General features: G+C 50.2%; 1 protein-coding gene across 1 annotated transcript; it reads left to right on the top strand.

Annotated features, from left to right (window-relative positions):
- Positions 1 to 478: 478 nt before the first annotated feature.
- On the top strand, positions 479 to 17,581 carry LOC148896059 (inaD-like protein). The gene is given in 25 exon segments (XM_089001097.1): positions 479 to 713; positions 3,476 to 3,634; positions 3,767 to 3,903; positions 3,971 to 4,259; positions 4,325 to 4,537; positions 4,595 to 4,697; positions 6,290 to 6,378; positions 6,728 to 6,860; positions 7,508 to 7,569; positions 7,650 to 7,706; positions 8,599 to 8,733; positions 8,803 to 8,955; positions 9,503 to 9,622; positions 11,413 to 11,622; positions 12,857 to 13,030; positions 13,128 to 13,201; positions 14,047 to 14,127; positions 14,193 to 14,249; positions 14,313 to 14,490; positions 14,577 to 14,687; positions 15,318 to 15,390; positions 16,778 to 16,992; positions 17,067 to 17,241; positions 17,244 to 17,310; positions 17,395 to 17,581. Coding segments are annotated over 25 exon segments (3,486 nt in total). The 5' UTR covers position 479.
- The last annotated feature ends 145 nt before the right edge of the window (positions 17,582 to 17,726 follow it).

Raw genomic sequence — 17,726 nt, 5'->3', positions numbered from 1 at the left:
ATGCTAGCTAGCTATCTATTTGCTATCTATTCGCTTTCTATTTGCTTTCTATTTGGTATCTATTTGACTAACTGGCTAGCTGGCTGGCTCTCTAGCTAGCTATTTACTAGCTGGCTGGCTATCTAGTTAGCTATATGGCTAACTATCTATTAGCTATATCTTAGCTAGATAGCTGTCTATGTATTTGAGTTATTCAGGGTTGAGTGAACGCTGGCACGTTTTATTTATTTTTCTTAAACTACCTTTGTTATGAATTTTGCTCATATGCCTGCTAGCAAGCTAGCTATCTAGCTATCTATTTGCTTTTTATTTGCTATCTATTAGCTAACTGGCTAGCTGGATGGCTATCTAGCTATCTATCTATTAGCTGACTGGCTATCTAGTTAGCTATCTGGCTAACTATCTATTAGCTAGCTAGCTTTCTAGCTATTTGAGTAAATCACGGCTCTGTGGATGAACCCGACATGTTTTCTGGCAGGATGCCGGACAAGGCCGCCCCCGAACCAGTTTGGCCGTCGCCCAGCGGAGCGGTGTCGCCCGACGAGTGTCGGCGGGCGGCGGCGGCCCTCTCGCGTCTACAGGCCAAGCTGACCCAGGAGGAGGAGTGGCGGGGCCACGTGGGCCGCGTGGCGGCGCTCCAGGAGATCTTGGACAGCCCGCTCTTTGCGCATGTGCTGGCTTTGCAGGGCGACGTCGCCCACCTCAAGGAGCAGGTGCGCCCGCCACCCCGACGACCTCACCGCCGCGTGTTTGAGCATCTGGGTGTGTGCATGTTTAGCGTTCCTAGCATGAAGCTAAAGTGCTGTAGGGGAGCGCAGCAATGCAGATGACTTGACGAGAGTTTGCCAGCATCAAACACGGCGCCGGCGCTATTAGTTATCTAGCTAGATCGCTATTAGCGATATAGCGATCTAGCTAGCTGGCTATCTATTAGCTATGTCCTTGAGAGTTTTGAAAGATTATTAGCAATCTGTTAGCTAGCTAGCTAACGTTCTTTCTATTTGAGTTATTTCCGGGTTGAGTGAACACTGGCGAGTATGGCTGCCGCTGCTCACCCACAGAAAAACTTATCCTGTGACTGTAAAGTGAGAGTTTTGAAAGGCGCTTAGAAATCAAATTATTATTATTATTATCCAAGGCAAACAAAAACAAAGATGGCTGACATTGGGCAAAAATTGAAATCCCTGTTATCTCAAGGCGCGGCTAGCATGTACGTTAGCTGGGTACACTTTAGCGTCCCGTTAAGGTCTTGGTCCTCAGCGATAAACAACGGCGGCTTCAAATTAAGATAATGGCGGGCTTCATATTGTAAGTGGCGCCAAGGTTGCGGCGGGTGTCGGCGCCGCCATGTACTGGAAGTCCATGAAGGCGGCGGCGCTTTATTTATGCTCGGCCTCCCCGGCGCCCATCAATCACACTTTAATACTCGCCGTCCCGCTTTGACAAACGGCCTGGTCGCCTGGACGTTCGCCCCCCGCCCGACGACGCAAAGTGAGAGGAAAGGTCATTGGTACATTACCTGCAGGGAAGGAATTGATTTTGTGTGCGCGCACTCAAGGTTGTGTGTCTTGCCGTACGGGACTTTGTCTTCATGTTCGTGACACCCCCAGCCCCCTAAAAAAAACAAATACAGTGGGACCTCGGTTTACGAACGCCCTGCCTTACAAACTTTCCGGTTTACGAATGTTAAATGTATGAAAATTAAAAGTGAGAGAGAGAGACGCACACGTTGATCGCCTGCACGTAGTTTTTGGATTGGATTGGACTTTATGGCCTTTATAAGTCTCACAGTGGAGAAATGTACATTTCACAGCAGCAAAGTGATGAAAGGAATGAAAGTAGAAAAACAGATTTTGTACAGATACTTTTGCTTTTTGGGGATCGAAAAAGACACCACAGGCTCGTGTTCAGCCTAAGAAGACACAAAAGAAAATTTCAGTCGAGGAGAAGAAGGAGATCATTGAGAAACACAAACGAGGTTTGCGTTTGTCTGATTTAGCCGCATATGCTAAATCCATTTCAATGTGTATCATTGTGTTCAGCTGATCGAAAAGGCTTGGCATGATGTTACCCTTCCATCCTTGAAAGCAACATGGAAGAATTTGTGGCCCGCATGCATCCTTGAGAGGGACTTTGAAGGATTTGATCTTCATGACTCTTGTTTTGGACGACATTGTTTCCATTGGACAGAACATGGGACGCAAAGTGGATGATGTGCCGGCTTTCATTGAACAGTTCCATCCAGAAAAGACTGTGGCTATGAGAATCGTCAACATGATGAATGATCATGTGATGCCTCACTTTCGCAAGTCAGAAAGCAACAGGTGTCAATTAAGAGCCATCAACGACCATCACCAATGTCAATAAAGTGACTTTATTATACAGTGCAGTGTATTTCTTTCATTACAATACAATCGCACATTTATGATACATAGAAGAAGGTACATTTTATGTAGTTTTAAGGCTTTTTTTCCCAAGATGGCGCCCAAAAGCCCGCCATAAGAAGAAAGCAGCGTCAGCGCAGAACGCCGATGCGTGTGTGGAACTGTCGCCAAGCTTAATTGGTTCCCAGACAGAGTGTGTAAGGCCAAAAGTGTGTATCCCAAAAATTAATTTCCCATAGGAAACCATTCAAATGAGAATAATCCGTTCCCAGGTCCCCATAAAACATCATTTCCTACTAAATAAGCCATAAAACTACACATAATATACCTTATTTTATGTCTGATGAATGTGCTATGGTATTACAATGAAAGAAATAAACTGTACTGTATAATAAAGTGGTTTTATTGACCTTTGTGATGGTTGTTGATGACTTGAATGAATAATGAAATAGAGTGTCCGGTTTCAGCATTAAACACTTGAGGAACGTAGCCTTCTTCTTCCACCATCTTGAGGAATTATCCCTTGTAGGTGCTTTCTCTTTACCTAGTTCTTCATCAATTGTGTTCTGTTTAGCTGGGTTGATAGCTTTTTGCATCAAGTGTACAGATGGCTTGTGCGGGTTATTTGTGGAGCCTGATTGATGGGATATTTTAACCTTGCAGTCTACACAATGCCTTTGAACTATCAATAAAGTTGAAACGAGTCCAAATGTCACCATTTTCTCTCTCTCTGTCATCTGCCTGTCTCTTTCATGTTTAACCCCCCCCCTCTCCTCACTGCTGCGTTCTTGACCAATCACGTGGCTTTCACCGACGACTGGGGAATACAGGACAAAAACAGTCAGCTGCCATTTTCTTGTTGGGAGAACGGCCTCGTTCGCGTACGACACATCACTCATTGTGGCGCTCCTTGCGAAAAATACTTTGTACGCCAGGGTAAAAGTTTCATCAATTTAACGTTTGTAAACGGAAAAGTTTGTAAGCCGAGGTATCGCTGTGCTCCATTGACGACATCACGACCGTGTGACTGCGCTTGGCCCAAACGTGGCTGGGACAAATAACTCGAGTTGTCCTCTCTCCCGTCTCTCCAGTTGAATCCGCCACCGCCGCCAGAGGAGGGCCGCTGGGGGCCGCCGGGCATCGCCGCGCCCCCGGCCTGCGCCGTCCTGACCGACGACTCGACGGCGCCCGCCCTCGAGGCCCCTCCGTCGCCCGACGGCCTGCGGCGGTGGATCGCGGCCGCGGCCGCCGTGAGTACCGTCGCGCGATGAGCACAATTGGCGCCTTTGTGGCCTCGCCCGTCCGTACGCGGCGCGCGGATGCGCTCTCCCGCTCACGGCTGTTTTGTTTTCCGCGTCTGCGGCGGCGGTTCCCGACATCAGGGCCGGGCGACGGAGCACGTGCGTCTGACACGTCCGGCCTCGGGCGGGCTGGGCTTCAGCGTGGCGGGCCTCCGCCCGGGAAGCGGCGCCGCCGACATCTTTGTCAAGCACATCCGGCCCGGAGGCGTCGCTGACAGGTGGGTGTGGCCTTCGCCAATTGGGCCGTCGGGCGGGCTTCAAATCGCGTGGCCCGCGTTGGCGCAGGGACGGGCGTCTGCGGCCGCGCGATCAGATCCTGGTCATCAACGGGCGCCCCTTGGAGGCGGGCACCGGTCGGCGCCAGGCGCTGGCTTGGCTGCAGGCGCCCGGCCGGGCGGTGGACTTGACGGTGGCCCGGGACGGGGAGGCGGCGCCCGCCGTCGTCGTCGTCGCTGCCGACGCGGAAGAGATCCGGCTGCTCAACGACGGCTCGGGTTTGGGCTTCGGCGTCGTGGGCGGGAGCGCCGGCGGCGCCGTGGTCCGGACGCTGGTCGGAGGGGGCGTCGCCGACAGGGTAGGTGCGCTTGGTCGCCCCGTCCTCCCACGCCTTCTCTCGGGCCGACGCGGCGCTCCCGACAGGACGGCCGCCTGCGCGCGGGCGACCGCATCCTTCGCATCGGGGCCACGCCCACCTCCGGGCTGAGCAGCGACGAGGTGGTCCGCCTGCTGCGGGCGTGCGGGAGTCGGGTCACCATGCTGGTCGCCAAGGGGCCGGGCGGTCCCGAGGCCCCCGCCCCCCCGCCGCCGCCTGACTCCGCCCCCGTGTCGCTTCCTCGGCAGTCCGGCAGGACGGTGAGCGCACTTCCTGGTTCCTGCCCCCACGAGCAGACTCGCCACTTTGCGTTTCAGCCCAACCTGGACGGCTACGAGATCCACGAGGTTCCGCTCACCAAGAAAGACGGAGAAGGCCTGGGAATCTCCATCATTGGACAAAACGCCCTCACCAGTCACGGTAGACGCCCGCCCCCACATCACATTTGATATAGAGAGCTAATAGACAGCAAATGTCTATTTGCTCTCTATTAATAATAATAAAAAAATACATTTGATTTCTAAGCGCCTTTCAAAACTCTCAAGGTCAATTTACACTCACAGGATTGGTTTAATTTGGGTGAGCAGCGGCAGCAACATGCGCCAGCGTTCACTCAACCCGGAAGTAACTTAAATAGATCGAAAACTAGCTAGCTAGCTAATAGATAGCTAGCTCGATAGCTATCCAGCTAAATAGCTAATAGATAGGTAGCTAGATAGCCGTCCAGCCAGATAGATAGCTAATACACAGCAAATAGAAAGCCAGCTATGTAGCCAGCCAGCTAGCCATATAAATAACATATATAAAAATACATGTTAAAGGACAACCGACGTCTTCGGACAAGTTGTGTCCATAATTTGTAAAATGGCTTCAAATGACTTCTATTGAGCGGATTTGACCAAGATTCCACCGCATATAGCTAGCTATAGTTTACCTTTTAAGACTCGCGCTGAATATTCAGAAAGTTTTGTTTTTGAGTTGGTGACGAGTCCGTACGTGACGTCACTAAAGGACAGCCCTTGACCGTAAAAAAGACGCATTGTCGCGGTCCTTCCATCACGTCAATGTATTTTGCTGTACTTGTTTGGTCTGGGGACATCGTGTTGCACCCAAAAGCTGCCAGAAGAGGGTGTCCAAGCGCCATATAAGGAATTTATCAGCCTGTGTAAACGGAGGTGGCCACAGGAGGTCGCCATTTTGTGCCTCTTTTTTGCCCGTTTGCCTCAAAATGACACATAATAAATTCTTTAATCGATAGCAAACATGTATGCTTTCCCCTTCAGAACTATTTGAATCCTATTCATAACTGGATGTGTAACAAGAAAGCATCTTCTCCGAATCTGAAGCCATTGTTTGGATTCTCCAGCAATGCAAGACGTCTTGGCGTGACGTCACAAACTGGGGGCGGGACTTTTTGAAAATGCTCATTTTTTTGCAGATTTTGGACACTTTGAGTCATTTTGATTGGTGTTTTGTATTTGAATAAAAATATCATACTGCGTGTTTTGGGTACTTTAGATGCTATCAAACGTTTTTCTGATGTCAGTTAAAAAACAAAAAAGTGACGTCGGTTGTCCTTTAAGTTTCAGAAATCATGAATCGGAACATTACGTAGCTTGGCTTCCACTCGGGCTATTTGCTGTGTATTAGCTATCTATCTGGCTGGCTATCTATTAGCTATCTAGCTGGGTAGCTATCTATTAGCTATCTAGCTGGATAGCTATCTATTAACTATCTAGCTGGATAGCTATCTAGCAAGCCATCTATTAGCTATCCAGTTTGCTACGTATTAGCTAGCCAGCTAGTTTTCAATCTATTTGAGTTATTCCGGGTTGAGTGAATGCTGGTGCGTGCGGCTGCCGCTGCTCACCCACAGAAAAACCGATCCAGTGACTTTAAAGTGACCTTGAGAGTTTTGAAAGGCGCTTGGAAATCGAATGGATTATCTTTATGATTCTTCAAAATCTTGTTCATCATATTGTTTGAGTTGACGGTTGTCAATCTCCTGCCAGATGCGGTGGGCGTGTTCATCAAGCACGTGGTCCCGGGCAGCGCCGCCCACCTCAGCGGGAACATCCGGGTGCAAGACCGACTCATTGCCGTAAGCCCCGCCCCCCCCCCAGCCACCGTCTCGATGTCATCATCGTCGTCGGCCGCCGTCATCTTGGTCGCTCTTAAAAAGTGGCGCCTTCAGCCACACCTTTGTCGAGTGACCACACGTCGCACTCCCGCCCGTGACCTTTGCCCTTTGAAATGATGCCCCTCCCCCCTCAAAACAAAACAAACAAATTCTCCTTCCACAGCTGTGAAGTTGTTTCCAAAAAAACAAAATACTAACCCCAAACGGGGCCAAATGGGGTGAAACGGGTGGCCGGCCGTTTGCGGTCACGCGTGGTCTTTCCGTCATCCTTCCAAGATGGCCGAGCGGCGTTTGTCTTGTGCCCGCCCAGCTGGACGGCGTCAGCCTGCACGGTCGGAGCAACCAGGAAGTGCTGGAGGTCATGAAGCGGACGGGACGCACCGTGATGCTCACGCTCGTCCGCAGGAGCAACGCCGCCGACGCGGGAAGGTCCCCGGACGCAGGTAGCCCAGCCGTGGTCGTGCGGTGTCCATTGCCGGCGTTCCCGTCGGTGCTTGCCAAAACGCGCCGGCTCGCCATTGGACGATTTTATTCTCGCCGGCGGCAAAGATGAATGACGGCCCGCCCGCGCTTAGCAATGCTAATTTCATTTTCACTGTTTTGGATTTGATGCTGAGCTCAGCAGCCGACCGCCATCCGCTTGAGCCGCGTTGCCATAGCAACGGCGGCTGACGCTAATAACAATAATCCATTTCATTTCTAAGCACTTTTCAAAACTCTCACAGGATAAAGTTTTTCTGTGGATGAGCAGCGGCAGCCACACGCGCCAGCGTTCACTCAACCTGGAAGTAACTCTAATAGATAGAAAGCTAGCTAGCTAATAGATAGTTAGCCAGATAGCTAACTAGATAGCCAGCCAGCTAATAGATAGCTAGATAGATAGCTAATGGGTAGCAAATAGAAAGAAAATAACGAGCAAATAGCCAACTAGCTAGCCAGATAGCTAATAAATAGGTAGATAGATAGCCAGCCAGCTAGCCGGTTAGCTAATGTATACAAAGCCAGCCAGACGGAGCCTTTGACAAGATGGCCGCTTTTGTTGTTTTTTTGCGCTGGCGTGTGACTTGTTGCCCGTCTGGTTTGCGTGCAGTTCCTGCGGCGGCGCTGAAGGCCAATTGGCAGCGAGCTCTCGGTCCAAACCAACAAGTCCTGGTGAGACATGACCGGCGTTTCCAGGACACCCCACCCCCCCACCGGCGCCACCTGTTGACGCCGGAAGGCCCTTCTTTCAGGTGGTGGACTTGCATCCCGCCGCGGAGGACGACGCCCAACCGCAGAGGACCTCCAAGGTGATTTAGCTATCTAGCTGGCTAGCTAGCTAGCTAGCTATTTGCTGTCTATTAGCTATCTAACTATCTAGCTGGCTATCTAGCTAGCAATCTATTTGCTGTCTATTAACTATCTAGCTGGCTATCTTGCTATCTGTCAATTTGCTGTCTAAATTTATCTAAATAACTAGATATCTAACTAACAAGGTATCTAACAAGGTGAATTAGCAATCTAACTAGCTGGCTGGCTGGCTATCGCTTTGCCTTCTATTAGCTAACTGACTAATTAGCTGGTTATCTAGCTAGCTATCTATTTGATGTCTGTCTAGCTCGCTATCTATTTGTGTCTATTAGCTATCTAACGATAGAGCTGGCTATCGAGCTAGCTAACTATCTAGCTAGCTATTTGCTGAATATTAGCTATCTGACTATCGAGCTGGCTATCTAGCTAGCTAGCCATTTGCTGTCTATTAGCTCTCTAACTAGCTGGCTATCTACCTTGCTATCTAGTTGCTGTCTATTAGCTATCTGACTAATTAGCTGGTTATCTAGCTAGTTATCTATTCGCTGTCTATCTATCTATCTATCTATCTATCTATCTATCTATCTATCTATCTATCTATCTATCTATCTATCTATCTATCTATCTATTCACAAGGTGAATTAGCTATCTAACTAGCTGGCTAGCTAGCTATTTGCTGTCTATTAGCTATCTAACTAGCTGGCTATCTACCTTGCTATCTAGTTGCTGTCTATTAGCTATCTGACTAATTAGCTGGTTATCTCGCTAGTTATCTATTCGCTGTCTGTCTATCTAGCTATCTATTTGCTGTCTATGAGCTATTTAACTATCTTGCTGGCTATCTATTTGCTGTCTGCCCGACACGGCGTGACGTGTGGCGTCGTCCCTTAGCTCCTTCCGGTGCACACGCTCCGACTGGGCCTGGAGTTGGACTCGTTCCACGGCCACCACTACGTCTCCGGCGTGGTGCCCGGGGGCCCCGCCCACCAAGATGGTCTCCTGAGGGCGGAGGACGAGCTGCTCCAGGTGGGCGCGCCGAAGCGGCCCCTCGCGCCACCGCCGCTTTGATGGCTTGCGTCCACCCCGACCTCGCAGGTCAACCAGGTGGAGCTGCGCGGAAAGTCTCGTCGCCAGGTGCTGACCTTCCTCAAGGAGGCCCCGCCCCCTGTCACGCTGGTCTGCTGCCGACAGCTGACGACCACGTCCGACTCGGAAGCGGAAAAACGCTCGCCGGGACGCCGCCGCCACGTACGATCCTTATTTTAATTAGAATACTAATAATAATACAATTGATTTCTAAGCGCCTTTCAAAACTCTCAAGGTCACTTGACAGTCACAGGATTCACAAGTTTTTTTGTCTGTGGGTGAGAAGCGGCAGCCACATGCGCCAGCGTTCACTCAGCCCGGAAGTCACTCAAATAGATAGAAAGCTAGATAGCTAATACATAGCTAATAGAAAGTTAGCCAGATACCTAACTCGATAGCCAGACAGCTAATGGATAGCTAGATAGAAAGCCAACCAGCTAGCCAATCAGCTAATGGATAGCAAATAGAAAGAAAATAGATAGCCAGATAGCTAACTAGATATCCAGGCAGCTCATAGATAGCTGCTAGACAGATAGCCAGCCAGCTAGCTAATAGATAGCAAATAGATAGCTAGCTAGCATGTGAGCAAAATTGATAACAACTGCACTTTAGAATCAGTTAAGAAAAATGAATAATAAATGTGGACAGACCTGAATGTTGTCTTCAAACGGACAGACGGACGTCTAACGTGAGGGTGATGTGCCGGCAGGAAGACGACGACGACGACGATAAGGAGGACGAGCTGACCGTGTGGTCTTCTGAGGTGGACGTGTTGGAGCTCCACAAGGAGGCCGGCGGTGGTCTGGGCTTCAGCATTCTGGACTACCAGGTGACCCCCCTCCTCCAGCCACAACGCTAACCTTTGATCCACAGCAGGGGGGCAAAAGTACTTTGATTCTGAAGTGCAAGCAGACAAACGATTTGTCCCTTTTTTTAATGACTATTTGTAATCATGAAGCACGGTGAGTTATTTCCGTCCTGTGGCTCCCCCTAGTGGCCTCCCTTCAAGTGATGTGACGTTTGCAAACGAGCCGGTTCTCAGAGCCGGATCTCTGAAGTGAACGAAGAGAGACGGCTCCTAACAAGGAGCCGGATATCGGAGCCGACTTTTTTCCCCTCTATTCCCCGCCCCCAGTCTTCGGTTAAAGCCGCACGTGATTGGTCAATATCCGTGGTAGACGAGGGAGGGAAGATTTACAGACCCGCAACAGTCTCAAAGAATCATACCAGAATCATATAAGACAAAGAATGTGCTGTAGTCCAAGAACGGGCCAAAAAATGGAAAGCCAACATTTGTGGATGCTCTCTGTGCACATATAAATGACGGCGTATCAATAAAAATATTTGATATCGTGTATTTTTTACACGAGTAATTAATTTTTCACATAATTTTACATGATTTTTGGTAGTTAATTAATATAAGCAACAAAAAAACTGAGGAGCCATTTGGGACCTAAAAGAGCCGGATCTTTTTACTAAGCCGAGCCAAAATCACCGGCTTTCTGAAAATAGCAGGAAGTCCCATCACTACTGTCTAGTAGTGATGTGTCGTTCGCAAACGAGCTGGTTCTCAGAGCCGGTTCCTAACAAGGAGCCGGAAATGGGAGTAGACTTTTTTTGTCCTCTATTTCCCGTCCCCGGTCTTTGGTTAAAGCCGCACGTGATTGGTCGATATCCGTGATGGAGGAGGGAGGGGAGAATTATAGACACACGCAGCAGTGAGGAGAAGGGGAAGCACGGTTAGGGTAGACAGGTGGACAAATGTTATTACATGATGCTGTTATTATTCAATGATGATATGTTTTACTAGTTGCTATGAAAGCATTATAAATATGAGAAGCAAATGAGTGACAGCTGATCATCAGACTAGAGTAGTCACAAGCAAAGTGAAAGTTAGCATCTGCTAACTCCGTGCACATAGAAATTAAGCCATATCAATATTTGATATAGTGTATTTTTTACATGAGTAATTCGTTTTTCAAATCATTTGACATGATTTTTTGGGAGTTAATTAATTTAAGCAACAAAAAAATGAGGAGCCATTTGGGAGCTCAAAGAGCCGAATCTTTTTAGTGAGCCGAGCCAAAAGAAGCGGCTCTCTGAAAAGAGCCGGAATTCCCATCACTAGCGCTGAGGGTGTTAAACCAATGGTAAGGTCACGAGGGGGTCAAGGGTCGGCGGTATCGCCATTGTCAGCCACAATTTTCCATAATATTTTGGTAGTTAATTAATTTAAGCAACAAAACAAACAAACAAACTGATGAGCCATTTGGGAGCTAAAAGAACTGGCTCTCTGAAAAGAGCCGGACTTCTCATCACGACTCCCTTGACAGCACAGCTTTTGACCGTTGCAATATTAGGGAGGGGGGGGGGGTGATGACGACAATGCTTAATTGAATTCCATATTTAGTCCCCAACCGGTTTTGGGACACCCCCCCCCCCCCCCCCCCCCCCACTTGACCGAATGCGCCTTTGTGGAATGCCAACGTCCCGACACAGCCGTTTTTTTTCGGGGGGGAGGGGGGGTAAGAGCCATTAAGCATTCAGTGGGATGCCTTGGGCCGTCGCCACGGGTGACCAGAATGGCGCACCTGACGCCATTTTTGTTTTTGTCTTGAGGACCCTTCGGACCCCGGCGGCTGCGTGACGGTGATCCGCTCGCTGGTGGCGGGCGGGGCGGCCGAGCGCGCCGGCGCTCCGCTCCCGGGCGACCAGTTGGTGTCGGTCAACGGCGTGCGCCTGGGGGGGCTCGGCCTGGAGGGGGCCGTCGCCGTCCTCAAGGGGGCGCCGCCCGGCGCCGTGCGCCTAGGCCTGCGCAAGCCGCTGCCGGTCAGTCGCCACCCGTCCGTTGCTCTTTTCAAACCTATAACCCCTATTGCCCCCCTCTTTTTCTTCTAGCTAGCTATCTATTAGCTAAATAGCTATCTAGCTAATTTGTAACAGACAATAAGGAGACAGAATGAACTTCACACAACTAGCTATCTAGCTAGCTATCTGTTAGCCAGCTAGCTTTCTGTCTATTTGAGTTACTTCCGGGTTGAGTGAACCCTGGCGCATGTGGCTGCCGCTGCTCACACACAGAAAAACATATCCTGTGACTGTAAAGTGACCGAGAGAGCTTTGAAAGGCGCTTAGAAATGAAATTGAATAATAATAATAATAATAATGATCATACTAATAATAACGTGAGTGTTTGCGGGCTTGAGTGCCAAAGTGTCCACCGCGAGAGTGTCTGAGTCAGCTGAATGTCGGGACGCGACAAAGTGCTCCATCAGCTCTCCGACATTGCTGCACTCTTAAGTGGGGGAGCATCCCGCCGCACGTCTACCGCAGTATTAGGTCACCGCAGGAAAGCTGGCGTGGCGCCACTTCCTCTTTGTCTCTGTCTCACGTCTTGCACCGCAAAAGCACATTGAATAGTAATAATCACCATCATCATCATAATAATAATAATAATACATTTCCATGCGCCTTTCAAAACTCTCACGGTCACTCTACAGTCACAGGATCCGTTTTTCTGTGGGTGAGCAGCGGCAGCCACACACGCCAGCGTTCACTCATCCTGGAAGTAACTCAAATAGATAGAAAGCTAGCTAGCTCTAATAGATAGCTAATAATAATGATGATAATCCATTTCATTTCAAAGTGCCTTTAAAAACTCTCAATGTCACTTTACAGTCACATGAATCATTTTTCTGTGGGTGAGCAGTGGCAGGCACACGCGCCCGCGTTCACTCAAGCCAGAAGTAACTCAAATAGATGGAACGCTTGCGAATACAGTAGATAGCTAACTAGACAGGTAATACTGTAGATAGCTTGCCATGTAGCTAGCAAATAGATGGCTTCACTCAACCTGGAAGTAACTCAAATAGATGGAAAGCTAGCTAATAAGTAATGAACCTCCTTTCATGACCTAATACAATAAATACAAGAAGAGGGTGAGGGGGGCGGGTCTGCTGCCAAGAGTCCGATGGGGGTGTCCCGCCTCACCTGACCCGACCTGACCCGACCCGACCTGACCTTTGCGTTGCCGACGGCCAATTTGCGTTTGGGCTCCTCGCAGGATTCGGAGGGGGGGCTCGCCGAGAGCGCCCACCCCCCGCCGGCACCGCCGGCGTCGTCTTCTCTGGCGTCCGACGAAGGCGAGGAGATGGCGGTGGACGAGGACCAGACGGAGAGCAGCTGGTCTCCCGGGACCACGCCCCCGCCGCCAGACCCTTGGAAGGCGGGCTCTTCGGTCAGTCGAATTTTCCACTGGTGAAAAAAAGGTGTAGGGGTAGGGGGGGACTGGTCCCTTCGCCGCCGCTCATCCGCTCTTGGCGTTTGCCTTTCAGACCGACGACGCCCACATTTCGGGCGACAGCGACCGTGCCGAGGCCGACTCGGAACGCAGCGCGACAGACGCGGAGTGAGTCGTCGACGCCGCCGTCTGCTTTCAATCCCAAAGAAGAATACGATTAATTTCCGAGCGCCTTTCAAAACTCTCACGGTCACTTTACAGTCACAGGATCGGTTTTTCTGTGGGTGAGCAGTGGCAGCCACACGCGCCAGTATTCAAATAGCAAGCTAGCTAGCTAATACATAGCTAATAGATAGTTAGCCATATAGCTATCTAGATAGCCAGCCATCTTAGGTAATAGATAGCAAATAGATAGAAAATAACAAATAGGTAGCCAGATAGCTAACAAGATAGGCAGCCAGCTCATAGATAGCTAGATAGATAGCCAGTTAGCTATTAGATAGCAAATGAAAGCAGATAGATATCAAATAGGAACAAAATAGATAGCCAGATAGCTAACTAGATAGCCAGCCAGCTAGCCAGTTAGCTAACTAGATAGCCAGCCAGCTAGCCAGTTAGCTAATAGATAGCAAATAGATAGCTAACTAGCAGATGAGCAAAATTGATAACAAAGGCAGTTTAAGAAAAATAAATAAAGCGCGCCAGCATTCACTCAACCTGGAATAACTCAACTAGATGGAAAGCTAGCTAGCTAAGACATACCTAATAGATAGCTAACTAGATAGCCAGCCAGCTAATAGACAGCTAGATAGATTACCAGCCAGCTAGCCAGTTAGCTAATGGATAGCAAGTAGAGAGAAAATACATAGCAAGTCGCAAATAGATAGCCAGATAGCTAATTTAATAATAATAATAATAATACAGCCAGTTAGTGGAGAGCAAATAGCTAGCTAGCATATTGCTAAAATTGCTAACAAAGGCAGTTTTGTCGACCCTCACGTTTGCTGCCGCAGGTCCGTCACGGGCACGATTGACAGCGAGAAGCGCCGGAGGCGGGGTCACGGGGGATTCTCCGCCGCCGCAAGAGGAGGCGGGTAAGTCGCACCGGGGGTCGCGGGGGGGTCGCTTGCGCCATCTTGCTCACGTTGCCTTCGTGTAGGGAGGGGGGCCCGTCCTGGGAAAGCCCCGCCTTCAGTCACTGGGGACCCCCGCGCAGGTAATCAACCCCCATTTAGTCCCCGAGCGGCCTTTGGGTGACGCCTTGCCCCGCCCCCCGCAGGGTGGAGGTGCGCCCCAAGGCGGGCGAGTCGCTGGGCCTGAGCATCGTGGGCGGCCATCACGTGATCAAGCGTCTGAGGAACGGCGAAGAGCTCAAAGGCATCTTCATCAAGAGGGTCCTGCGAGGAAGCCCCGCCCACGACACCCGCGCCCTCAAGACCGGGGACAAGATCCTGCGGGTACAACACCCCCCTCACCCCCCTTGACCCTCACCAAAATGGCAAAATCTCAAGTCGGTGGGTGTCGCCCCACCGTCACCCTGTAGGTGTCCGGTGTGGACCTCCAAGCCGCCAGTCACGAAGAGGCGGTCCGCGCCATCAAATCCGCCGAGAGCCCCGTCGTCTTCATCGTCCAGAGTCTGGCCGCTAACCCGCGAGTATGTTTTATTAATCTTATTATAATAGCGTACAATAGCTATCTAACTGGCTAGCTATTAGCTATCTATTGGCTTGCTATCTGAGTTACTTAGCTATCCATTAGCTGTCTATTAGCTAGCTAGCTAGCTAGCTTTCTATCAGAGTTACTTCCGGGTTGGGTGAAGGCCTAGCTGGCTATCTATTAGCTAGTTAGCTTTCTATCCGAGTTACTTAGCTATCTATTAGCTGTCTATTAGCTAGCTAGCTTTCTATCAGAGTTACTTCCGGGTTGGGTGAAGGCCTAGCTGGCTATCTATTAGCTAGTTAGCTTTCTATCCGAGTTACTTAGCTATCTATTAGCTGTCTATCAGCTAGCTAGCTTTCTATCAGAGTTACTTCCGGGTTGGGTGAAGGCCTAGCTAGCTATCTATTAGCTAGTTAGCTTTCTATCTATTTGATTTACTTCTGGGTTGAGTGTATGCTGGCGCGTGTGGCTGCTGCTGCTCACCCACAAAAAAACGGATCCTGTGACTCTGAAGAGAGTTTTGAAAGGCGCTTAAAAATGAATTATATTATTATTATTATTATTATGATGATGATGATGACAAATGTCCATTTGGAATTTGTTGATTTTGTGTGTGTGAGTGCAGATGGTGCGAGGAGCCCCGCCCCCTTACAGGCCCCCCAGCCAATCGGCGCGGGACTCGCTGCAGGCCCCCCAAGGTCAGTCGGTCTCTGTGTCTTTGTGTTGTCATATTAGATGTTATTATTATGATTGTTTTTTTTTTTTTTTTTACTTTATGTTACTTCCAAGTTGAGTGAACGCTGGCGTCGTTTGCCCCTTACTCGCCTTTCTTCAGATTGGCTTAGTAGCATTTGGCAGCGTTGAAAACATTTTTTTTGTCTTTGCAGGCCTTGTATGACCCCCCGACCCCCCCGACCTCCCCCACCATCCGCCATTGTTTTTCCCGCCTTTGATTCCGTGACGCTTTGATGTGCGCTTGCTTGGATTGCGGACTTATTTGGGACTTGGGCCGCCTTTGTGCGTCGCCCCTCTCTCCCCCGTTGAGGGGGGGCGGGGGGGACACACATTCGTCAATCTTTCGGGGGGGGGGGGCGGGGTCTGAATGGTAAAAAGATGACGTGTGTGTGTGTGTGTGTGTGTGTTTGGACACTTTTTCTTGCTCTAATGAAAGAGTTGTGAAGAACCAAATGAGGCTGCTTATTTATTGGAGTCCTTATGTTTTGTATCAGGCGCACAAAGGCGTTTTAGGCGCAAAAAAAAAACCCACCATGTCTAGCAGGGAACCTTTTTGACTAAGAGAGCCAGAAAATATTTCAACATGTTTTTCAGTGAGAGACACACACACACACACACACACACACACACTTTAAAGCGAGAATATGTCTTTAGATTTATCAGCGAGCCACATGCAATCATCAAAAGAGCCACATGTGGCTCGCGAGCCATACGTTCCCCACCGCTGATGTAGAGGAAAGCGTTTTTAGCAGATTAAAAAAAACACCATGTATAGTAAGGCGTTTTAGCCCCCCCCCCCAAAAAAAAAATAATGGCTAGCTATCCGTTAGCCATCTATCCATCTAGCTTGCTATCTATTAGCTATATAGCTAGCTACCTAGCTATTTGATACATGAAATATATTAGCTAGCTAGCTATCTAGCTTGCTATTTATTAGCTATATAGCTCGCTACCTAGCTGTTTGAGTCGGGAAACATATTAGCTATCTATCTAGCTAGCTATCTATTAGCCAGATAGCCAGCGAGCTTTCTATCTATTTGAGTTACCGGGTTGAGTGAACGCTGACGCGTGTGGCTGCCGCTGCTCACCCACAGAAAAAGAGATCCTGTGACTGTAAAGTGACCTTGAGATTTTTGAAAGGCACTGATGAATGAAATGTATTATTATTATTATTATTAATTATTATGATGATGATGACACTTTTCCGCCATCCTTCCTTCACCGCCGTGTCCTTGCCGCCAAACAAACCTCCGGTGGAGCTTTGGGTGTGGGGAGCGCCACAACTTTCGCTGTGCTAACGTGCTAACGGGCTAACGTCCCCGCCCCTCCCGCCCGCCCGCCCTCGCGCAGGGTCTTGCTGCGAAACGCCGGACGGTGAAGTGGGCGGGGCCTCTGATGACAACAACGAGGAGGCGGTTTTCGGCGTGGGCCGGGAGGCCGGAAGCCCCGCCTCCCGGGACCCGTCCAGCCGCCCCGTCCTTCCGGGCCGAGAGACGACCTTGGAGATCCGCAAAGGTCGTCTGGCGCTGGGGCTCTCCGTGGCGGGAGGCGTCGACACGCCGCTCGTAAGCCTCCGTCCCGCTCCTGTCGTTCTCTTTGGCGACCTTTGACCCCTGTGACCCCGCCGTCCGTTTGTCAGCGCGCCGTCGTGATCCTGGAGGTGTACGAGGACGGAGCGGCCGCCAAAGACGGACGCCTGTTGCCCGGCGACCGCATCCTGGAGGTCAACGGCGCCGACCTCCGGCGGGCGTCTCACCGGGAGGCCGCGGCGGCGTTGAGGCGTCCGTGTCCCAAAGTGGTCGTCAAGGTTCTGCGGGGGCGGAGCCCGGAGCCAAAGGGCGGGACTTAGGGCGGGGCCTCGGCTTCGGCGACGCCGGGACGAGGTCTGTTGGCCGTATTTTTGCTCGCGGGCGTCCATCGGCTTTTTTTGGTGCGATTTGTTCACACGTGTCCGAGTGTGCGTGCAGGAGCGGCGGCGATGGTGCGGCGCCCGATACCAGCCAATCGGATCCTCTCGGCCAACGACGAACACGCGGGGACATCACGTCCCCCCAACAAACGACCCTCAAGTTGTCGCCTGGCCTTTTGAACATCGACATAAAGTCGCTTTCGAGCGCGCCAGCTCGAACTTTGGAAGAAATCGCCGCCAAATAGCAGCCGGCGAGCTCTGCGCAAGACACCACGTTGATCGGAACAAGCCACGCCCACCACATTCAAGCTCTTTTTTTTTTCTCACGTTCAATAAAACGTCAAAGTCGTCACGCAGTTTGATTTCTGCCTTTGTGTGTGTGTGTGAACG

Source organism: Hippocampus bargibanti, linkage group LG07 (assembly GCF_051943395.1).
Source record: "Hippocampus bargibanti isolate YZ-2025 linkage group LG07, ASM5194339v1, whole genome shotgun sequence".
In the NCBI taxonomy this organism is placed as follows: Eukaryota; Metazoa; Chordata; class Actinopteri; order Syngnathiformes; family Syngnathidae; genus Hippocampus; species Hippocampus bargibanti.
Note: the sequence above shows the minus strand (reverse complement) of the source record. Positions and strands in the feature narration are given on the sequence as shown.